Below are 25744 nucleotides of genomic sequence, written 5' to 3'. Positions count from 1 at the left end.
CTCAACATGCAACACGCTCACATCGGCCAATGCCGGCGGCATGCTGTACTGGCAACATAAACATTCCACCAAACCCTGGTCCCTTCTTCTTAAGGAAACCACTTGGAAATCAAAACATTCGCACTTCACACCGACCAGCACGATGGCCAACTTCGCGTTTGCGCCCTTCGACGTAAACAGTGATGCGCCCTCGCGCTCACCCTTGCGGGCTGTTGTACCTCCCGTCTCTGTCTGGCGCTGGAATGCTCCGAGTCCTGCGAAAATAACGGATCCCTCTGTGGAGTTATATCATTGCCTTCGTACGGACCAGTCACGTCACGTCAAAACAAGGAAAGTCGCTTTTCCGAGCAAAATATGGCCGTCGGTGCCCTTTTTTCACGGGCGTAAATATTTTGCACCGCGATTCGCCCTCTTCCGGTTGCCGCGATTCGGGGGTTTTTCGTGCAAAGGAAAGTGTGAATTTACAGTGAAGTGTGAAAGTTTGGATTAGTCCTGCTGGGAGTAGCGGAGCGTTTTTCTTCCACTGTGGAAATGTCCTACGCCCATTTTTCCACGAACTTTCCCCTGGTAAGTGGAAAAACTAGTTTGGAGTGGTTGCGAAATGGAGAAATCATTATGCTAATGACTTGGGGCAACTATTTTGAGGGGGTCCTAGCGTTGGTTAATCGATAATCGCGATTTTCGTGAGGAAATTTGTGGGTTGGAAAACCTCCACTTGGCTCTTTTGATTGAGTCCGTACCCCCACCTCATAAAACCACTGGAAAATTGAGGCCCGTCCGGCAGCGTACTGTGCCATATTAAACATCGCGTGTGTTTGTGTGTTAGTGTGTGGGTGTTCAAATATTTATGTAGCATTTCATAACCGGTACAAAATCCTTGTCAACGAAGGACTACACACGCTCACACAAGGATTTATCAGTATTCAATATTCATAACTTTGAAAACCATCACCACCCCCAAACAGCTCAGCTTCAAACTGTGACGGCGGTCCCTCAGTAGCAGACGGATGAAGCGAAAAGTTTTGGCCGATTATGTAAACTATTCATAACATTCCGGAAGCGGGGGGTGAACACTGCTGAGGCCCACCCCAAACCCTTATCGTAGTTTAAAACATCACCCTTGCCAAAATCAACCTGTTATCCTGATCCAGGGAGTCCAATCGCGACATGGTCAGCAATTTTAGCAAACCCCACGCTTTTCCGCTGACGCAAACGACAATTTCAATAGACCATGACATTCAACTAGCAATCTTTTTACGACTTTCGTAACCTCGTTAGATTTGTGTTATATAATGTGCAATATCTGGGCTTTGCTTAGTTATTGATGAGAACCATTCGATACTGAAAAATGATTGGTCATTCTCCATTGAGTAACCTTTGAACAATTTTGCTACAAGCGCTGACGGCCATCGTCACACGTGTGCTGTCCTGTGTGTGTTTCAATGAGACAGAAAAGGGAAAAGGGTTCTTTTGTGCAATACTTGTTGCTATTGCTGGGCAGGGATATTTACAATCTGTCCCTCATATGGTTAGCTGTTAGCTTGTGAACTGTTGCATGATTAAAGTCTGTAATCTACTTCAATTGTACATGTTCTTCGTAATTCGTGGAAACCTTGTACCAAGAACTACTGATAATCACTTGATAATCACCGTCATCAGGGGTGACATTGGGTCAGCATTTTTGTATGACCCAATCTCACCCCCTAGATTCAGTGTCACCCCAGACGACGGTATACAAAAAAAATATAATCATGTTTTGTAAACCCATGGTCGCATAGATGTCCTATATGCAAAAACAGCAAACTAAGGCTACGTGTTAACTTTTCACAATAAAACTGGATTTCCTCCGAATTTGTAGAACAAAGTACCGGTTGATAGGTATAGGTGAACATTTGAAGCCCAAAATTTAAGAAAACGTTGCAAAACCTCTCTGCTCTAGTTAAACATGTTGTTTTTTGGATATTGAAATAATGAAATTCAAATACTTTAATATACTTTGATCATTTTTTTTTCAAAAGTCCGTCAATTTTACAGTTCAACATTTTTTTCACAATTGAAGGTGGCGAAGTTTATGCAAGAGCCCTAAGTGTTATGATCATTCACGGTGCTGAAATATCGCTTTGATAAATTCAAAAAATCTGTACGATCAACTTGTTTTTTTTTAAATATGCATTCTGAGCTAGAAACAGTGTCTTCTAAAATCTAAAGAGTTTGCTATGCAAAGTTTTCTCTTTTTTTAAATCTGAATATCTGGAAAAAATGCTGATCGTTTTAAATTAAAAGTTTAATTATTGTGAAGGTTTTGAATTGAAGATTTATCTGATAAACATACAATTGCACATTGAACTTAAAATTAAATGCGATTTGAATAATTTATGACTTATATTTGAAAGAATACAAACTTGCAAATAAGACCAATATATATGTTTAAAAAAAGTCACACTTGACCGTAAAATGGTCTTTCTATCACTTTTGGGAGTTTTCCTAAGATAAGACAACTTCTAGAACTAGTCCCCCTAATTTATGACTGTTTGTTAAATAACAAATTTGTTTGTTATAGCAAGAAATCTGTTGATTCCAAAAACTTGGAGTTCCGTAGGAACGAAAGTCTCAAAAATATCCTTTTGTTTTTATGATATCTTTTTCAAAAGTGCATAGCATAGCATAGCATTGGTGTCTACCCGTAGCTGCTACTTCGTTATTGACCAGGACCCCCAAACATTGCTCCGTGGACCACAGATGAAAAGTAGGAACCAATCATCACCCCTTCGCAATTTTCAAAGGTCCCTATCGTGCTGATCAATACCGACGCCGGCCACGACCAGTGGTAAGACACGGGGAAGTGGATGGGAATGTTAGTCCGATACTTGAGTGATGGGACCGCCAAATCGACTGCGTCTCCGACAAAGTATCACATGAGTTTTGAGGGGTTAGTAAGATGGGTATGAGGTCAGGATTCACTGTGGTAGGTGATGCGACCATAAGCAATTTGTTTATCGGTTGAAATTTTTAAAAATCTTAGGCAGCCGGCTGCGGAAAGATACATTGTTAATTATTTAGAAAGTTTTTAAACGAACGCGTGCCTTCCGAGCATTGGTGCTGTGGGAAGGACTTTTGATTTGCGAAAACATATTAAATTTTAAATTAAAAACAATATACAAATGTAAAAATAAAAATATACAAGAAAATATGCGAATTGATAAAATAAACAAGTCAAAGGATTGAGAATATTACATGAATCTGATCGGACAATATTCAATAAAATCGCGTGACAAACTCGACGGCAAACGTGGCAAAACATACTTTGGACGAAAACGAAACCGAACAACTTTTCGGCCCGAAAAATCATTCGCGACTCGGGACAACAAAGACGAAAAAGGCAACGAAAATCATGCGAGACGACCGTGACGCGCACACAATCGTGATGATCTAATTAATCACAAGAGAAACATTTTTAATTATAGATCGATTTTGAATTATTTCGCGGAAAAAGAATAGTATTAAGCCATTTGAAGATTGAGAAAATATTTAAAAGCAATGTAAAGTCTAATCAACCACGCACGGAAAAGAGATAAATCCTATGGTTACAATAAGGCTGACGCGCTCGAAACGAAGCCGGATAAAAATAAACAACATTTCGATCAGATCTATTGACATGGACACAGAAAATACAAACAAGCAAATACAAACACACACACACACACACACACACACACACACACACACACACACACACACACACACACACACACACACACACACACACACACTTTGGTCACGGCTTTAATCCACATTGTAGCGAATTCACTAAACCGTTTAGTAGTTCCTCATTTAGTAGCCGATTGTTCAGCAAAAGTCAACGCGTATAAATTATGGAAAAAAAAATAGGATTCAAAAAATATTGGACAATCCGGCCACACTGAATCTAGCTCAATTGTACTCTCACATGCAAACACGCAAACCCTCATACGTGCACTCTCTCACTCTGAATTCCTATTGGAATTTCCTCACCAGTTTCTGCCGCTGCTCCCGCTGACACCAGTCTCACGCCACGATCACAGAGTTTGCCACAAAACTTGCCGAACAAAATGATGCCGCTCTGCTCTCTCAGACTCATGAGTGCTGCGCGTCTCCTTCGCCCCTTTGCTTTCGTTCAGAGTCCCGTTACCGTGTCCACCGCACTTACACCAACGCAATCTGCGCTGGCACATATGTAACCTGCTGTAACCTCGTGTCATCGCTGAACAACGCACGCATACAGGCAACCAAGCTCATTCCTTTTTCTTTCCGACGACACTAAACACAAACACACACCGAACCGAATTGAACCGACGCCGCGCAGATCATCAATATGGACAGAAAAAACTAATAGAAAAATCAAATTTAACGGGATTCAAACACAAAACCACCGGAAACTCGACTGCAAAATCAATTCCAGCACCAAAGTGGACCGAATCACACAAAATATGGAACAAATATTTCTCAAAACAGCCAAAAAAACACAAAAAATCGAACATGCGAGGCACAACGATCCGCACTCGATGACAGCACACAACGGACCCCGATATCTTTTTCAAAAGTGCCTCCAAAAACTCGAGAGTATGTCTATGGCATTAGCACTGCACATTTTACAAAGCTTTTTATTTTGTGTAATCGCGATAACTCACAACATGAACAGGAAATCAATTGAAATTTACAATGCTTTCGCTAAGAATATTTTTAATGATAGCATTGTCAGTTTTAAAGCATAAATACTGCAAAAAAATCACAAAATACCGTATCTTTTCGAAAATACAAAAAAAAATCATAAATTCAAACGTTGCAAAATTTTGATGCTTTCCCACTTTTATTGAAGTTTTTTTAAATACTAAAATTTTCACAAAATGCCGTTATATTAAAAATTCTAAAATTTTCATAATAAAAAAAAGCATAAAAATTTTCACAATATACCATATTTTTTAAAAAAAATACTAAAAACTTCATGATTTGCAATACGGGTATTAGGGTGGTCCAAATCCGGACTTTTTTGAGGCTACCTCCTGAAATCAAAGATTGACCCATCACTAGGCTAAATTCCAAATTTGAGCTCATTCTGACCACGGGAACCCCTCCCTCCAATCGCTTAAAGTTTGTATGGGAAAAATCGTCAAAATGTCAAAATGAAGGCGCCATAATCATCCGATTCTTACCATTTCTCAAATGAAGAACCTTCATTAAATTTAGAACAACTTTCCCGAAGACACCATATTTTTAGGATTTTTTTCCTGCGAAGTTATTAGCGCCCAAAACTGACCATTTTTGCGCGGCCAGCTGTAAGGGGCTACCTAACAACGATGTTTATTTCCAATTCGTACAAGCACGTGCTCTCTCTCAGGTACAAATTCTCTCACGAGCTTGCTCGCCTGCCTGCCTGCCTGTTTGCTTACAAGCGCGCGCGCTGTTTCTCTGCTTGGACTTTTGTCGTCGTCGTCGTTTTCGTTTGCCGTCCGCTGCGCTGCGTTCCTGCATGTTTATTATAATTTTCAACTAAAATATCAGTTTTGATTTGAGTTGTATAATTAAATGTTATATGTGAATAACAATAGATAACATTTTATCAGAGCGTGTGAGAAAGATTAAAAATGTCGATGAATTAGTTCATCCATGAATCATCATCTGGTATTATTGAGTAATTTTTGAAATAGGGACATTGCAATTGAATTTTCTTCAAAAAAATACAGGTAAACTGACAAAAATGAAGAAAAGTTGCAATACTTGTTGCAGGTGGTCGAGGAACACAGAAAGAAATGTCCAGACAGCACAAAAAATAATAATTGTAGAGAGTATGAATGAAAATTTTCAGCAATTATTGTAAAATTGCCTGAATTTGTATTGATTTGTAATAAAGTATTTTTTTTTGTTAAAGCAAACTACCTAATGTAACAACATTTGTATTAACTGATTTTTTTTAAATAATTGAATTATTATTAGGTTTATTAAGCATTTACGAACAACTGCCTGTAATGCTTGGAGAAACAAACAAACCCTGTTCACCTGACATTTGCTAAGCTGTATTTTCTTGAAATTTTATTTTTTCAGTGTTTTTTTTTATTTTGGCATAATATAAAAATTTATATGCTAAATATATCTCAAATCAAACCTGCTATTTTAGTTGCAAATTATAATAAACATGCCAGGATCGCAGCGCAGCGGACGGCAAACGAAAACGACGACGACGACAAAAGTCCAAGCAGAGAAACAGCGCGCGCACTTGTAAGCAAAAAGGCAGACAGGCAGGCGAGCAAGCTCGTGAGAGAGTTTGAACCTGAGAGAGAGCACGTGCTTGTACGAATTGGAAATAAACATCGTTGTTAGGTAGCCCCTTACAGCTGGCCGCGCAAAAATGGTCAGTTTTGGGCGCTAATAACTTCGCGGGGAAAAAATCCTAAAAATATGGTGTCTTCGGGAAAGTTGTTCTAAATTTAATGAAGGTTCTACATTTGAGAAATGGTAAGAATCGGATGATTATGGCGCCTTCCACAGGTAAAAAAGTAAAACAGTTGCTTTTCTCCATACATTTTGACGATTTTTTCCATACAAACTTTAAGCGATTGGAGGGAGGGGTTCTCGTGGTCAGAATGAGCTCAAATTTGGAATTAAGCCTAGTGATGGGTCAATCTTTGATTTCAGGGGGTAGCCTCAAAAAAGTCCGGATTTGGACCACCCTGATGGGTATAGGGGAACAGCATCTAATTCCAGCGTGCCTCTAATGATGCCATATCAGCAATTTGACATTCAATTACAGCTCATCAAAAGTGTTTTCAACTGAAATCGACTGACAATCAATAGGAAGTTGTTTGAATAGTGAAAATCAGCAAATTGGATGGAATTAGGAGCGAGTGCTTAACCTGCTAAGCATATGAAAATTAACCCTATGAAATTTTGTGTGCTTTTTAAATGTAATTAGAGTTTTTTTAACTGAAAAATTTACAAAATATCGTTTTTTTTTTGAAAATAATAAAATTTTCATGATTTGCAATATGAAACCAAACGAAGCGAAATTTTGTATGCTTTTCATTTTCAAAAGATTTTTTTTTGTAAAATACTTTTTTTAAATAACTAAAAATCTTAAAATTTGCGTATGGGCATCACACTTTTATTAGAGTTTTTGTGGGTATAGTACCCATATTCTAAAAAAAAAATAGCTAAAACAATTGAAAGAAATACACACAGTTTTCTTAAAAGTCTGTCCTAAAAAAATAAATTTGAAAACTGAAAGGATGGAAAAATTTAACTCATGTACTAAAAAATCTCTAATCTTTTTTAATGCTTCTTTTGGTTCAGATACTGTACTCCAAAACCTCTTAACCTATGAAAATGAATACACATTTTCGAATCGTTTGATATTGTATATTATAAAAAATTAAGTATTTTAAGAAAATACGATATTTTTAGAAAATTAAGGTATTCAATGAAAAAAGTGAAATTGCAATTGATGAAATTGATACCCACATTGCAAGTTATGAAAAAATACGTTGTTATGTTAAAATTTAAGTATTTAATTTAAAAAAATCTCAGAAACAGTGAAAATACATCCAGAAATGTAAATTGTTCGATACCCATTATTGCAAATCATGAAAAGAATATAACGATTTTTGTGAAAATTCTAGTATTTTATTCAGATTAAGTAAATCTTTCCCAGTTCCTGAAGGGAACACCCTTGAAGAGTATCGGGGCCGGCATTTACAAAGCGGATTCAGTGGCACTTTCATTCTGAACTTAATGTTAACATGTTAAGGTTAATGTTAACATTCCATAGGTCGCCTCCCTAAGGTGTCGTGATAAGGTCCAGTATGTGACGATACACTACCTTCCCTTTACTAAGTAATCGATTCCAGAAAGGAAAAGATCACCAGTTGTGTTGGTCTGAGCCGGGATTTGAACCCCGATCTACCGCTTACGAGACGGAAGCGTTACCACTGGTGCGTTTAAAAACATATTTAACTTGTTTAAACTTTTTTAAAAATAATTTGAATTTTTATGAAAAACCAATTTACAGTCCCCCTAAAAGTTTTTTTTTCCGAGTGACAAAAAAATCGGTCAATACATCAATTTTTTTGAAAACTAACAACCGAATGCGTGTAAAATGCGTTTTAAGACCCTTTTTTCATCCAAATTTTAAAAAATTGGTTTATTATTTCAATTTATATTTTTTTTGGCCCCCCTCGTCTTTGGTTAGACTCGAGGGACAGCAAAAAAATGAAATGATTTTATGATCAAGGTTCATATCTTTTTCCTATCTGTGTTGATTATAGATGCAAATTTTAACAGTTATTATTGTTTACAGTCCTATGTGAAAGTGTATCTTTGAAAATCATTATTGTTAGAGAAAGTATTGAAGGGAAGGAAACAAAAGCTTCTAATTGACTTGTTAAACAAATACATTTAAATATATTGTAGTAAATGATTTGTGAGATCTGTTTTTTAACTGCTTTATTATTGAAATTTAATGTTGGATTACTTGTAAAGAAAATGAAAATCGTTAGCCAAGCCCTCACCATGCCCTTTGTTCTTTTGCAATTCTGCTGTCCCCAAAAACAACAAGTACATCAGAGGGAGAGCAAAACGAGACCGAAATTGCATGCACATTTCCTTGTCCTCTTGTTTTTCGTTTTTCCAACCCCACTCACTACTCACTCCCCCCTTCCGTTCCCCCTCCCCTGTGGAGAATCTCAAAAGACTTTCCTCCCACACAGCATCCCGAGCAATGGCTGGAGTCTAGCCATGACCTATTTCCGCAACCAACCAACCAACCAGCCTCGGTAGGAGCCCACCCTAACGTCTAACCGGTTGCACTCGGCTCCAACGTTGGGCTAAGCCAAAGTCGACAACGCTGGGAGGCAGTTTCGGAAAGCAATATTCAAATGTGTGTTTCGTTTTGAAGTGGAAAGCAGAAGGGGCTTTTTGTAGTAAGTTTGGTTATTGTCTCTTAGCAAAGACACCAACCAGAACCTTCAGTTGTCACGTCGAAGACACAAACCTAGCAAAAGCTCAGAGCGAAATTGATGAAAAATCTTGCTCTAAAAAGCCTCTGTTGTTTTCAGCAGAATGTGGAGTGGATTGAATCTTCCGAGGAACGAGATAATCCCCGGTAGACACGGCACACGGCCAGAACGCTGATGATGATGATGATGGTGGTTGCCAGTTGTGCAAGCACCAATCTGCCGAATTAGTGTGGGCTGAAGAAGAAGAGCTTTCCCACATTTGCGTACCAGTGCCAAACTGATTGCGCGTTCGGATGGGGACGGATTTGCAGTGGAGAGACATGTGATTGAAATTCAATCCGTTTTGAGCGAAAAATGTCGGCTGCCATGGCTGAATTATCTAATCTGGCTTTGGATGCTATTATGCAGCGGGTCTTTTTTTTTTCTCTAGCTGGTTTTATGTGCAATGTGCTCAGAAATGCGTTTTGCTTGGCAGTTTTGTTCTCACAGGAGTAATGGTGTCATTCGGGCATTAAAAACGTAACGTAACAAGGTGAAGAATTTGATGGTAATATTCCTCTGGAAATGGTGACAGTTTTGACTGTATTGACCTCATTCGATTCGTCTTGTGGTCCTATAAGTCCCTATTGAAATTTATAAGATTTGGTTAATCGCATCAAAAGTGAAGCTTAAAAAACTGCTGCACATATTTAAAAATTTGCCAAAAAGGGTGGTTTTTATATGAAAACTTGCCATATTATAAATTTTCAGAAAGGTTCTGGAATGAGCTTTCTTGTGGATTAACGTGAAGACTTCCATCATTGCCATGATTTTTCGTTCAATGATATAAATTTTGCGTCGCTTTTAATATTTTGACAAAATTCCTTCTACAAGTTGCTTAGAATAGTGCCCTACACATGCTGATTCTTTTTGATAACGATTATCCCATTCCTTGCGAAGTTATGGAAATCGTCATTAATCAATGATTGCCAACTAAGACGTCAATGATTGTTCCACAAAATTATACAAATTTTGAGACACATTTGATTTAGATCAAAAATTCCTTCAATGGCTTCAAGAAGGCAACAACCGGCGCATGCTGATTCATTTTGGAGCAGAAATTCGTTAAATTGAATTTTGTACAGAATATTTTAGGTTGATGATCAATTATCTCCGAAAATGATCAACGGCTTCACCTTAAGAATTTTCCAGATCTGACTTACATACCTAAAATTACAAGTAGTTTAAAAAAATAATCTGAATTGAAATAATCTCAATCTATTTTCCAACAGGATTATTTTTAATTGGTTTTGATTACTAAAAAATAGCCCAAGGAACAATATTCATATTGTGGAGCGAGGTTTTGAAAAAAGGCCCATATTCTGGGCACCGTTTTGTACAAGCAACTTTTCTTTCAAATCTTTCCTAATGGACACATAAACTGACGTGAGCAGGATGAACTGTTAGATAAAATATCAAGCATACTAAACAAACAATACTAAATATCAATTTTAAAAATGTTTAATAAATGTGAGGAAGGCATCAACCACCTGAAGCTGTATAAAGCAACTTTTTATTTTTTATATTTTTTATATGGATCATACTTTGTGAAAGTCTTTCCAATGACCAAAGAAGCTATTTTGTTTCATTGTTTCACCATACATGTCTCCGTACAATTTTGGCAGCTGTCCAAACAAAAATGGTACGTGGGCAAAGTACAAACCATACCATCACGAATTATCGCGATTTTATGAAAAAAAAAGTTTTAAAAAAGTTGGTCGTCGTCGATCATGGCCGTTCATGGTCACCCGTGACAGACACGGCCGACGAAACAAAGAGAAATGCAAAAAGTAATAACTGTTTAAAAACTTTTTTTCGTAATATCGCGATAACTCGTGATATTTACAAGCAAACCCCTTATGAAAATGAAAAAAATGTTCTAAATGAAAAAATTACCCTTCTGAACAGCGATGGAATAATCATCATCAAAAGAAAATCATTGGACGTTCATCAAGAGAAAAAATCCGAAGGGAGCATGGCTCTCCTCTCTCGCGCACGAAAGATCGGTTAAAGGAATCTGAAAAAATCATCATCTTGATTATTCGGCGGAACATCTTTTTCATCACTACACTTGCAAGTATAACGTCACACGTCGAAAAATGTCCTGTCACATTTTGTAGATAGGCAATGTGTGTAAACAAAGTGAAATAAATATTTTTAAGTGGTGCTGACAAGGAAATTCACAAAAATCATCAGCAGATTGATTTTTTTGGGGAAGTTCGGGAGCGATTTTCTTTTGCGTGATTTGCTTCCTCTCTCTTTCGCGGGTGAAGAAAGTTCGCTGGCGAAAATGTTTTTTTTTGCGATTATTCCATCCCTGCTTCTGGGTCAATGTAGATTCGAAAAGTGCATTAAATTTCCCTTAAAATGACACGTTCCAAAAAATGTTACATTCGAGTAACGGAAAATGGGTGAATTTTTAAAACATTTTTAGTGTTTTTTTCGATGAAAAATAGGTTTTGCCTTCCTCACTGAGGTAAGGCTATAATCCTGCTTAAAATTGAACTTTTTATTAAAAGCTCGAAAACCCACCTTGATGTATACATATCGACTCAGAATCGAAAACTGAACAAATGTCTGTGTGTATGTGTGTGTGTATGTGTGTGTGTATGTGTGTGGGTATGTGTGTGTGTATGTGTGTGTGTATGTGACCAATAATGTCACGCAGTTTTCTCAGCACTTGCTGAACCGATTTTGACCAAACCAGTCGCATTCGACTTGGTTTAGGGTCCCATACGGTGCTATTGAATTGTTTGAAGTTTCGATAAGTAGTTCAAAAGTTATGTATAAAAATGTGTTTTCGCATATTTTCGGAAGATGAATAAATGGCAGTAAACTGAACCAAACATAATAATGTTATACATCGTTATTTAGTTAATTGAAAGACCTTTCCAACGAGTCCACAACTTTGAAGATCTGGCAACCCTGTCTCGAGTTATAACCACTTAAGTGATATTTATGTACTTTTTTGTAGCCGGATCTCATTTAAATGTATGTAAACAATGTCCGGATCCATCATCCGACACATCGTTGGTTAGATAATTGAAAGACCTTTCCAACGAATCTACAACATTGAAGATCCGGCAACCCTGTCTCGAGTTCTGACCACTTAAGTGATATTTATGTACTTTTTTGAAGCCGGATCTCACTTAAATGTATGTAAACTATGTCTGGATCCATCATCCGACCCATCGTTGGTTAGGTAATTGAAAGACCTTTCCAACGAATCTACAAAATTGAAGATCTGGCAACCCTGTCTCGAGTTATAACCACTTAAGTGATATTTATGTACTTTTTTTGTAGCCGTATCTCATTAAAATGTATGTAAACAATGTCCGGATCCATCATCCGACCCATCGTTGGTTAGGTAATTGAAAGACCTTTCCAACGAATCTACAACATTGAAGATCTGGCAACCCTGTCTCGAGTTATAACCACTTATGTGATATTTATGTACTTTTTTTGTAGCCGTATCTCATTTAAATGTATGTAAACAATGTCCGGATCCATCATCCGACCCATCGTTGGTTAGGTAATTGAAAGACCTTTCCAACGAATCTACAAAATTGAAGATCTGGCAACCCTGTCTCGAGTTATAACCACTTAAGTGATATTTATGTACTTTTTTGAAGCCGGATCTCACTTAAATGTATGTAAACGATGCCCGGATCCATCATTCGACCCATCGTTGATTAGGTAATTGAAAGACCTTTCCAACGAATCTACATCATTGATGATCTGGCAACCCTGTCTCGAGTTATAACCACTTATGTGATATTTATGTACTTTTTTTGTAGCCGTATCTCATTTAAATGTATGTAAACAATGTCCGGATCCATCATCCGACCCATCGTTGGTTAGGTAATTGAAAGACCTTTCCAACGAATCTACAAAATTGAAGATCTGGCAACCCTGTCTCGAGTTATAACCACTTAGTGATATTTATGTACTTTTTTGAAGCCGGATCTCACTTAAATGTATGTAAACGATGCCCGGATCCATCATTCGACCCATCGTTGATTAGGTAATTGAAAGACCTTTCCAACGAATCTACAACATTGAAGATCTGGCAACCCTGTCTCGAGTTATAACCACTTAAGTGATATTTATGTACTTTTTTTTGTAGCCGGATCTCATTTAAATGTATGTAAACAATGTCCGGATCCATCATCCGACCCATCCCTGTCTCGAGTTCTGACCACTTATAATGCCACTTATGAGCCCTTGAGTGATATGTGTGTTTTTTTGGATCAATTTTGTGTCCAAACCCATCATATTACATATCACCCATTGTTGGAAAAGAGTGAGGATGGCACCAACCACATAGGTGGATTAAGTTAGTTTTTTTTTTGAATTCTGGGTACGCCATTAAATCGGGCGTCTAATTTTACATAAAAGTCCCTTTGACACCAAATTTCTATCCCATCACCGTTTGTGGCTGCAAATTATTGAAAAACACCTCTTTTTTGCATGTTCGCATGCAAATGGAAGGGGTCGTACCACCCCTCCGTCACGAAATATCAAAAAACGGACCTTGGATTCGTGATCAGGGACAAAAGTTACCTTTAGGACAAAGTTTCACGCAAATTGAAGAGTCATCGGGGTAACTTTTCCCGATTTCGTGTGAGTTGGTAGAGAATAACTCTTAGGTATTGTTGAGGACTATTGAGAAAAAAATAGGTACAAAGAAAAAAAAAATCCGATTTTCAATTACCTTTTTTTCACAACAATTTAAATTTCCAAAATAAGTATTTTTTTGATTTTCAAGATTTTTTGTTATGTTTTAGGGGACAAAACCCCGCAACTTTTGAGCCATAGAGAAGAATGGTCAAAAATCTGCTCCCAAGTTATGATTTTTTGATAAAAATAGTGATATTTGAAAAAATTGAGAATTTTCTACAAAAAATACCTATTTTTTATGTAAAATTGAAGTACTTAACAGATTTTTTGATAAGATAGTGACAATTCAAAACATTTGTTAAAAAATTGTATTTGAGACATTGAAGATTGGACCTCTAGTTGCTGAGATACAGCGGCTTCAAGAAAAAGAAACATGCAAATTTATGTTCTCTAAGTCTCGCCCAAACAACCCTTTATTTTCTAATTTTTTGCCATTTTGTTGTATTTTTTCCCAAATACCTAGTAAGAGTTCAACTCAGCTTCATATTTAACAGAAGTTTGTGAGACCCATTCTCTCTCGTTCAGACCAGCTCTGATGACGGTTTATAGAATTTAATGAAAAATGTGTTTAATTATAACCCGCTTTTAGCATGCATTATCAAGAATTTGTTCGCTGCAGGAAACAATCCGCGCTCAGCACTGTTTAATTTGTTGAACTAGCAATGCATCCCATCGTGACATTCCATCAGCTAATTAAAATAAGGGCACATTGCGAAAAGTTTCCGTTCCATTTATCACCCCATCATCACCCTAATTTATTTACCTGATTATCGTCGGTTGCTTTCCCGCTGTCGCAACCGCCAAAGGTGCTCCAGAGCACACACAATAATTAATTATCGATTCATCCATTAGTGGATATCCCTAACCTAAGTCACGACACGCAAGACGTCTGGGGGAGGGGCAGACAAAAGAAGGAAATTAAATCCGTATCCTTTCGCCGCTGGCGCTGCCTGATTGTCGCATGATTTACAGGTGTTGTCACCTTTATGCAAATGATTTATTCTTCTTTTTATTTCTTTCTCAATCTGTGTCTGTTGTTTCTATTTCGTTTTTTTGCCTTTAGTAAGGACCTCGTCAGGACGGTCGGACTACATCGAAATGCTGTTGGTGACGGTGAAGATGGTACTCGAGCAGCAGCAGCAGCAGCAGAAGCAGCAGCAACTCCCTGTTCAAACCTCGTCTGGCTTACGGTCACGGCAAGCCACAACCATCATCTACAATAACAGCAGCAGCGAACTGCTCCAGTGGAGGGATTCCCTGTGAAACCGGTAAGGAAATTTATTCTTATTGTGCTTCAGGTTTTCATTTTGAAATATGTTTTTGGCTATGGTTAGGCATAAAAAATTCTGGAGTTTTTTTTTAAAGGTTCAATAAACCAAATTTCCAGTTAATGCTTTTTGGGTGTTTTTAAACCGCCTTGAGTCAGGAATATTAAAAAACACCCAAATAGCAAAAACTGAAAATTTGGTTTATTGTACCTTTTCAAACAAAAACTCCAGAATTCCAGTTTATGTTAAAAAGATACTTTTCTGTTATTTAATAATTCTCTACGTTTTCACAAATCAACTTATTTTTGCTTTTTTTGGATTTATAAGTTTCATAAACTTTGACTTTTCATCACTACATCAATGCCTTGTGCTTTTTGCCTTCCTTACCTTACTGAGGAAAGGCTATAAAATCACTCGAAAAATGAACTTCTTAATTCGACCTCGTAGACCTACCTTCACGTATACCTATCGACTCAGAATCAAATTCTGAGCAAATGTCTGTGCGTGTGTATGTCTCTAAGTCCGTGCACCGAAAAATATGCACACGATTATCTCCGGACTGGCTAAACCGATTTGGGCCGTTCTGGTCTCATTCGATCCGTCTTAGGGTCCCACAAGACCTATATCAACTAATAGTTTTGTAGTAGTAACTATAGTTTTGTTAAGTATTTCACAATTTATGCTAAAAAACGATTCTGGCTTAAGTTTGAAAGATTGTAAAAAAGGTGGTTTTTGTAAGAAAATCCGTCTGATCATACATTTTTAGAAAGGTATTTGAAAGACCTTTCTAATGAGCCCAAAACATTGAAGATCTGATAACCCTATCAAAAGTTATGAGCACTTTAGTGTCATTTGTACACATTGTAGAGGCCGGATCTCAAATATGTTGATGAAAAAGTAGTCCGGATCTATCCGGAGATCTGGCTCCCGGGATTTTGTTGATTTGAAACTCTCGTAAAAAATTAACAGATATTTTTTTTTACTGTCTTAAGGCTTAAAAAACTTTAAAGTAATATAACTATTGAAAGTGAACAATTTTCATGAAACAGCCCCGTAGGTGTTGTTGTTATATTACGTCCAATGATTTTTGGGATTCTAGACCCCATACTCCATGTATATATGTTGTAAGTAGTAAAATTTAGATAAAATTTGTAGGTTTGACATTCTTACTACAGAAATAAATATGTACATAATTGTGAGGAAGGCACCAACCACCATCGGTGGATTAAGTAACGTTTTTGTATTAAGCTTGACTGTTTTCCTATCAAGTTAACATAAGATATCGACATGGGACCATCTATAAACCACGTGGACACTTTAGGGGGGGGGGATATTGCGATTGTCCACGATCCATACAAAAAAGTTTTTTTTGTATGGAGAATTGTCCACGAGGGGGGGGGGGTAACAGATTCCCAAAAAAGTGTCCACGTGGTTTATGGATTCCCGACCAGAGCCAAGGTACAATAACTTTAAAACATATTTGCATCGACCGTGTTTTGCCCAAAAAAAATATTTTTGAAAAGTTGACTCAAATATTTACAATTGTTTTAACTTTGTTGGGCTAATTAGATTGTATTGAAAAAAAAATAAAAATAAAACACCAAAAAATCAGCTTTATGAGGTTGTATCTTTAGAACGAGCAGTTTTTAACTACAGCGTAGAAAATAGGGAAATTGTCCCAGATCTTCAAACATATTTTCTATAAGTTTGCTTTTTTTCATAAAGTATTTTGAAAAAGCATAAAATAAAAAATAAAAAAATACTTTTATCACAAAAGTTAATATCTCAAAATCCTTTTTTTTCACTGACTGTTTTTTGAAAAAAAAAATAAGAAAAATAAAACATTTGTACCATTCTTTGGTATTTTAGTAACAAATTTGGAATCAAGACTTACATTTCAAATTGGCGTAATGTTGACTGTCTGGCCGTTTTAAAAAGTTAGTGTTGATTTTAAAATTTTCGAAATATTTTTTTCGAAAAGACCATAAAATTTCACAAATGTTTTTTCGAACATTGAAAATTGAAGCACTAGTCGCTGGGATATTGGCATTTAAAATTAGTTTATGGCACCTTTTTAGAATAACTTTGGACTTTTTTAAAAAATCGCAAATCGATTTTTAAGGTAACATTGAACTATGGGTGGCTTTATTTTGAAAACTTTATCAAAAAAAGTATAGAGTACTTTTTGATTGCATAATTAAAAACTCAAGTCAAAAAATGTTTGTGTCACCACATTTCTTTTTTGGTTTTAAAATACATTTTTTTTTTCAATAAAGTTGCGCCACAATTTGTGTCTAAAAATCTGTGTTGGCTTCAAAGTTGTGGTTTTTTGTCCCCTAAAAAATATTGTACGATCAGTACCTTGCTGAACTCGGTCGTTGGAAACGACCGACGAAATAGGCGGGGGCAAGATGCGTGCATAAAAATGTCAAAACCTCTCCCGCTCTCACTTCGTCTCACTAACCAGCTGCAGCTTTGTTGACAAACAAAAGGAGCACGCGGTCGCGTGATGGCGGCATCGAGCCAGAATTAGGGATAATCATTTGGTAAAAACTTAAAATTTTATCAAGAAAAATAATATTTTTCCAACTGATTAAAAAAAATGCGACCATGCTTAAACAATTATTCCTAATGTCGAAAAAGTGATTAAAAATCAAAATTTTAATCGATATTTTTTTCTACAACTTGAACTTTTTCACTCCAATTGAGAACCCCTAGGTCTATCCACGACCGTTTCCAATGACCTTGAGAAGATGCCAGAAAATCCAGCTACCAACTAAATCCACAATATAAAAAAAAAAATGAAAAATAAAAAATACGGAATTTAGTAATTTGAAATTTTGTGAAAAAAGTTAATTTAAAATTCGGTGAATAAATCTGTGTACCTATTTATTCTGAATAACTCTTATCATTCGATAAAAAAATCGTTCAATAGATACATATTTTCGAATATTTACGTGCCATTTTTGTATGGACAGCTGCCAAAATTGTTTTGAGACTTTTTATGGGTGACAGGGAATGTCCAACAAAGCTTAGCAAAAAAAGGGTTGAAATCGGCCGGTATCGTAGATAATTGCTCTCCAGCAAAATGTGTTGGAAACTCTTTTCGATGGAAAAGAATAGTACTTTGTTTTTGATTGATTTACCGAAATCTGATTTTTTTTTCTGAAAAGATCATATCTTAACATTCCAACTCCCAACCCAACGGTGACTTTAGCTCGCTGGTTCTAGGGCATAACTTTATCAATCGGGATGATTCTTTTTCCAGTGAATTGTAAGGCTGTCAAGATGATCCTAGAACATTGCAGTACTCAATTCGATGAAATATGTAGTTTTTGGGATCAAAAACATCGTTCTAACTTCTATTACGCGCTTGCCTCCTCGGAATTTCTTGGGATTTTTTTACAGGCGCGAAAAAAAAATAATTGTAACGATGATTTTGACTGCAAAAATTATAGATTTGATCAAATCACTGGAAAACAGAATCATCCCGATTTATCTGGATCCTGCTGTTTTGATTTAAAATCGCTGTATAAACCTTGCATGAAGAAACATTTGATGCAAAATGGCTTCTTTCACGTTTGAACCCAATTAAAAAAAAACATTGAAAATTTCACAAAATGTTTCTTTTTAGAGATCACTCGTTGGAATTTTTCGAAGAAAAGTGAGGCATAAACTTTGAAATAAACTTTTCTAATTATAGCAAAATTTTCTTGTTTCCTTTCTTTGCAGAGAACTGCTCAACAAGAGGCAACGAGAGGCGAGCCATCAGACCACAGCCATAGCACATACACCCCAAAAGCAGCCATAAACAACCCAACCCAAGAAAACGAAGAGACTTCCGGTGGAGACATTTAACCATCCCTGACGGCTGGAGAACACACCCACACCCACCCTCGGGGTGCTGCTCTCTAGGCCAACTGGTCACACACAGGATCCGCTAGAAGAAGAAAGAAGTGGAAGAGTCAACTCCGCTTCCTAGAGGGATGTACGGCAACGGGAGCCCCCCGACTTCGTCGTCGTCGGCGTCTTCGAAACTGACGGGGGGCTCCATGTCGTCGAGGTCGAAGCGCACCAAGAAGACGTCCTGGGGTGCCCGAGAGCGGGCCGGCATGAGCTTCCTCATTGTGATAGCGTTCTTCGCCATCTTTGGGCTGATTATCCTGACGGAGGTGAGTGTGGGTGGCCGGAGATTGGGAGATATCTGCCAGCTGAGGCCATGTCAGAGCTGGTTCCGTTGAATAATTGTTTCATTAGGAATCCGAACAATGGGGACTCGGCTTGGCTTGGCAATGCAATGCAATGTGCATCTTGGCAAACGCCTCCACTGTGGGGGTTCGGATCACGAGCATGGGGTTATTTTTAAAGTTTCTATTTGCAATGCAGATTAGGATTGCTTGTTGCGCAAATTTATGCAAGAATAGCAACTTAATTTAATTGAGTGACGATTAGAGGCATTCCCATCACTTATTCGAAATAGTAGACACAAAAAAGCCGATGTCTGAAACAAAATTTCAAGCTTTACGTCCGATTGAATTTATTATTAATTATTTTTTCTTCTTAACGACTGCCAAGAGACACTAAATCGATGTAAAAACCAATATTGTAAACGCCCTTGGCGTTCTCGATTGCGAGATTCCTACTCGAAACTAGGTGTCCGAAGGCTTGATTGTTGAGGCAATTGCAAACCTCTTTTTACACCTAAGCTTCCATCCACCCCGGAATTCGAACTGACGACCTTTGGATTGTTAGTCCAACTGCCTACCAGTGACTCCACCGAGGCAGGACCCAGGGAGACGACTCCTACTCCTGGATTGAGCTAACAACCTTCCTCGTCCATGTTTGGATGAGACTTAATAAACATCAATTTTCTTGTTTCTTTTTCCTTAATTCGCTGTGTTTAAGCAACCAGAGTTTCAATCTACAATGTATCTTTGGTAACTTTATAGAAAATTTGCTGAACTATTCGAAAAAATATATTTTCAGGAATGGACAGTCATGAACTCTGTTTAATTTGCACCAGCCTAATAGTTTAAAATAGATTGACTTTTGTTCCAGTTAAATTCAGGGTAAGGTAGTCATCAATGAGACACTTTTGGTTTTTAACTTTCAACGATTTTTGTATTTTGTCATCATCATAGTTGAATGAGCTTTTTGTAGCATTATCTTTCAATTAATGTGTTCTAACATTGACCAAAACAAAAGATCGATCTGACGTCTACAGCCAGAGTTATTCTACTGTCTCATTGTAGACGCACAAAAATCACTACTTTTCTAGTAAAACATCATGTTTTTATATTGCTCCATTCCAGGTGACCTACTTAGAACATTTTCAAGCAATTTTGTCGAAATGAAACTTCAATTAACAAAAGTTATACTAGAAAGTATTTAAATTTCGTAAAAATCATATACTTTACCAAATAACATTAAATTTTTGGTTGATTGAAGTTCAAACTCAATAAATATACCAAAAATCACTTCCAATTCATGTTTTCAAAGATTTTCATAGATTTTGAAAAGTTTCATGACGAAAAATCAAAGTTTCTCATTGTTACCCATGGGCCGAAAAGAGGTTTTTGTGTAAATGGCAGCCTTTGAACGAAAATGTAATTTTCAGTCATAATTTACTTTTACATCCCAGAATCATAGATGTTTGAATAACTTTGCAAGGGAGCGTCCATATCCAAAGCCACTATTATGGCAGACGCGTATCTAGTAGACACACCATTCCCCCAAATATGAGCCTGATTGGTTGAAACTTCGTCTTGTGAGAGCCATTTTATCATTATTTCCTACTCGGCCGGATTGATTGCCCTGACCTGCGTAACCAGATTCAGCTCCGAGTGCCTACTCGTCAACTACGCCACACGCCAGCTCTCGAAGTTCCGTTTCGTCGCACCAACTACAGCGCGAATGGTGCCATCAACGGACTAAAGAGAGCGTTTAACAAAGTGTCCAGTGTGTTTAGCTTAGATGTGTCTCGTACTACGTTGCGTTTTAAGTTTGTGTCCTTGTTAAGATCTTTGTTACGTATGTAAATTTAGTTTTAAGTGCATCATTGGGGCAAAATAAGTGCCTGTTGAGAAGAAATAAAAAAAAAACAAACATTTCCCGTGTCTCATTGGTGACTCTAGCGTGGTTCACGTTTCTATGAAAAAGACAAAAGTTGTTATTTTGTCTTGCATCAACCGGAATTTCGTTCTTTTATGTCCCCAGAAGCACTCCTAAAAATTTGAGCCCATTTGGTAAGGTCTAGGAGCTCCAGTTTTAATTTGAAATTTATATGGGATTTTGATTTATTTTCCATGGGAAACTATCTTTTACATTGTATTAGGATTTTTATAAATCGATGAAATGACTTGATTCTTATAGTAGGAGATAGGTTTTGAACTGGGAACAACTTTGTAGAACATACCAACATGCTAGGAAGTGACCCTTTAAAGATACAGATACTTTTAGATGGTGGCTGGCCCTTCAAAAGCCACCATCTAAAAGTATCTGTATCTTTAAAGGGTCACTTCCTAGCATGTTGGTATGTTCTACAAAGTTGTTCCCAGTTCAAAACCTATCTCCTACTATAAGAATTAAGTCATTTCATCGATTTATAAAAAAATCCTAATACAATGTAAAAGATAGTTTCCATGGAAAATAAATCAAAATCCCATATAAATTTCAAATTAAAACTGGAGCTCCTAGACCTTACCAAATGGGCTCAAATTTTCAGGAGTGCTTCTGGGGACATAAAAGAACGAAATTCCGGTTGATGCAAGACAAAATAACAACTTTTGTCTTTTTCATAGAAACGTGAACCACGCTAGTGACTACTCTACCCTATTAATTTTTCAATGTTTCCGAGTTGAGCATGTAACGTCATGATTCGAATTCCCGGACGCTTCGAAACCCGGACACCTCAACTTGTTTTATCAATTATTTGGATATAGCTTCGCATTATGAATGTAAAAACTGTGTTATTTGATGAATTCTAACATCAACTTTCATTTAAAGTTTGTTTGAACGCTGTAGTTAATGTCAACACAAATAAATAAAATAAAATTATAAGATTACCAAAAATGTGAAACATCTCACGTGTATTTCACAGGCGTCCGAAGCACCGGGAAGGCAAAGCAGAAATTTATGGTTTTGATTTTATAAAATTCTAGTAAATGTTTATATAAAATATCGATTGTTCTGATGTCAACAGCTTATTTGAGACTTAAACAATGCCATTCAGTAACATTTTAGTCCAAATTTGTGCGATTCATTAGCAAAAACGAGTGTCCGGAATTCGAATCAGCTTTAAGCAGTGTCTGAGAATCGAAGCACAACAAGTCATTTTAATTTTAAAATTCGGATGAATTTTTTTTAGAGAAGACATATTTTGCATGCATTCTCTTAAAACTGACTGTTAATACTACATCCTGAAGATATTTCTTCATTTCAAACTTATTATATGATTTTTTGTCAGCTGTATCGAAAATGATATGCTACTAAGTGTCCGGATTTCGAATCATGACGTTATAAGGTTTACAAAAAAATAACATATTTAAGTACCTCATTAAATTTAATTTATGGGAGTATTTTAAAATTAATTTTAATTTTGTATTTCTAAAATCAAATGATTTCTTGTCCCAGTTTTTTTACTATTGCATCATCAGCAAATCATTTGCTCTTTTAAGCATATATGAGAAAAGGTCTGATCTAAAGATGTATTCCTATGAATTTAATATTCTTTTAAAATCAATTCATTTTATTCAATAATTTATAATTGGGCGCTGAAAAGACAAAATGTGTAACGTGATTTTCGAATGCTTTCTACTGCTCTCCACTAATACAACTGCACTACAGCTGTAAACATAAACAAAGTAGAAGGCTTTGTTCAAGATCAAGCGTGACACAGTTTTTGTTGCTGAAGTGATTTGATTTTAAACATTTGATGTTGACTTTTTTTCTGTTTATGTTAGACTTTGCGCTCAGAAATTAAGTGTTTCGTGCGTGTTTTGTTTATAAAATAAACGATGGGTGGCCAAAAGAGGCCTTTTTGTTACGACGCGACGAAAAATTGCGTCAGAAGTGGGTGGAATTAAATGAATTTTAAGAGCAACTAAATGGAAATATCGGAGTAAGATCATTCAATATTATGTTGCAGATGCCATTCATAGTTATTAATAATTCGTCTTTAATATTTCAAAATGTGTCATAAACATAGGCTTTGCGTGAGATAAAGCGCTTACTGAAATGTTAGTAATGAATTATGCCAATCTCGATTTCAATCCTCTTCTTAAGATTAATTAACTTCAAAAGTTTGACGCCATCGGGTTTTTTTTTTTATATTCCTGACAAAATAAATTATTGATCGATTACAATACTTGCTTACTTCTTGGGAGCATTTTGCGAATAGTAAATTGGTGCCGCTTTGACAGTTCTTAATTGAGGCCCCTTTGCGAACCACTATTCAGCACCCAGATTTAAGTGTGAGTTTTCCAAACATTCAATTCAAAACAAAGCTTTTTTTTAAAGTAATTTTAAGAAATTTTGGATGAGGACTAGGGTGACAAGAAAAATTGAAAATTTTGGAAAATCGCAAGAGATACCCCCTGGATCGATTCTTTAGGCTTGTTTTTGCTGTAACTGTGCCAATTTTGAGCCAAATCGGTTAAGGCTAAGGGGTCGCTTTTCATCGTTGAAGTTTATATGGGGAAAATCGCAAAAATGTATGGGGAAAAACATCGCTTCAGGATTTTTGCAGCAGGTGGCGCAGGTCTCGCCCAAAATTGTCCAAGTGTGAGATTCTTGTAGGCAATTTAATTACCTACAACTTTGTAGAAGGGTGCAAGACGATCCGAGTTGATCCTGATGAGTTATTAGCAATGCGATGAAAAGATATCGGCTTGTATACTTGAAAGTATACAAGGGGTATATAGGAAGTATATAAGAAAATATTTTTTTCTAGAAAAATCACCAAAAATCAGGATCAACTCGGATCATTTTGCACCCTTCGACAAAGTTGTAGGGATTAAAATTTACTACAAGAATCTCACACTTGGACAATTTTGGGCGAGACCTGCGCCACCAAGCAGAAAATTACTGAAACGACGTTTTTCTCCATACATTTTCGTGATTTTCCCCTTATAAACTTCAACGATGAAAAGTGGCTAAGGGCTTAACCGATTTAGCTCAAAATTGGCACAGTTACTTGTTTTTGCCTAAAGAATTGATCCAGGGGGTATCTCTGATGTCGATTTTTTTTTATTGTCACCCTAATGAGGACGGATTTTGTTTTCATTGTTTTTAATAGTAGAATAGTTCAAATACAGAGTAGAAGTACAGATATTTTGTGAGAAAAAACTGCATTCAAACATATATTAAAAAAAAATTTCTGATCAATTTTATTTAAAGATTTAAAATAGATGCTGCTATGAATTATGAGAGAGTATAGTCTGTATTAGACTTGGATTATGTTGATTCAGATTATCTCAGTCCCGGATTTTTGGTGGTGTTAGCCCTTTGCGTTGCTTACAATAATCAATTTCTGAATGGAAGATAATCTGGCCCCGGGCAGACAGTAATAACAAAATTCATGCCATTTCATTAACAAATATTGTTAAGATAACTGAAAATATCATAGAACCTTCATGACAAATCCATTTTTTGCATAAGAGTTTAATAACAGTTTATGTTATCCTAACAAAATTCGTTATTGGTCAGATTTTGGTTGAAAGCCAGAATAACTTGGGAAAAACATTTTTTGTTATGGAAGAACAACTCCAACTGTTATTGAATGATATGATTAGCTGTTAAAATAGCAAAAAATAATAGCAAAAATTTGTTAGAAGAATAGCTAAAAATATAATTTGTCTGTTATTACAATAATCATAGTAATCATACGAGCTTCCTGCTTGGTGTCCAAAGGCTTGATTGTTGAGGCAATTAAAAACCTCTTTTTACATATAAGCTTCTATCCACCCTAGGATTCGAGCTGACGACCTTTGGATTGTGAGTCCTATCGCCTACCAGATGATTCAAAGTGGGTTGAGTTTGAGCACGGAGTGTTCATACAACAACACAATTCTGAATCCTATTTAATTTATTTCAACGATTTGTTTTCATTACACGCTAAGACTTTTCTCAATGCCAAATAAACCTAACATTCGCCATTTTATTTTCCACTCTCAGAAATAGTCGTCCCTGTTGATCACGAGGTGACCAATCGTATTTGTCCAATACTGCACGTAGACTTGAAAGTATACAAAAAAGCTCACCCCCCAGGACGAACAAACAGAATGTGCTAAAATGCAAATCCAGCCCCTGACTATGCAAATGGACGTGCGATAACGAAAAAGTGTTTTCCCAAAAAAAAAGCTCAGGCTCGGCCAAACACTTTCCCAGCTTGGTCGGTAAGGGGGCGAGGTGCGGGTGTATTTGGGAGTGTGTAATGAAATGTAAATTATCGGCGGCGGCTGTTTTGTGGGAGTGCTCAACAAATTTTCACGCTCTTCACGACGGCCGGCACGCCATCTGGTGGAACTTTGCTGACGGTGGCCAGCTGGGAACGGCCACGGGGAGAATTTGTTTGACTTTGTAATTATTCTCGGTTTGTTGAGCTTTGGTGTCTTTTTTTTTGTTCGGGGTGGTCCGTATTTATTCAAGGAGGAGTTCGTTCCGGATGACAACGGATTTTGAATTTGGTGATTTATCGTCTGTCGAGTGTCACGTTTGGCTAATGCGAGCGATTTCCTTCGGTGATTAGTCGAGTGGTAACAATTTAAACAGTGT

At 36.7% G+C, this 25744-nt stretch overlaps 1 protein-coding gene across 2 annotated transcripts in view; it reads left to right on the top strand.

Moving 5' to 3' along the window:
- The first annotated feature begins 261 nt into the window (after nucleotides 1-261).
- The window catches only part of LOC6046701, a 41399-nt gene continuing 15916 nt past the window's right edge, over nucleotides 262-25744 (top strand). For both annotated transcript variants that reach the window (XM_038254919.1, XM_038254918.1), the window contains exons 1-3: nucleotides 262-567; nucleotides 14767-14971; nucleotides 18704-19143. In XM_038254919.1, coding sequence (XP_038110847.1) covers nucleotides 18958-19143 — 186 coding nt within the window. In that variant the 5' untranslated portion in view covers nucleotides 262-567; nucleotides 14767-14971; nucleotides 18704-18957. The remainder of the gene's footprint in view (nucleotides 568-14766; nucleotides 14972-18703; nucleotides 19144-25744) is intronic.

Source organism: Culex quinquefasciatus, chromosome 2, assembly GCF_015732765.1.
Source record: "Culex quinquefasciatus strain JHB chromosome 2, VPISU_Cqui_1.0_pri_paternal, whole genome shotgun sequence".
Classification (NCBI taxonomy): Eukaryota; Metazoa; Arthropoda; class Insecta; order Diptera; family Culicidae; genus Culex; species Culex quinquefasciatus.
Note: the sequence above shows the minus strand (reverse complement) of the source record. Positions and strands in the feature narration are given on the sequence as shown.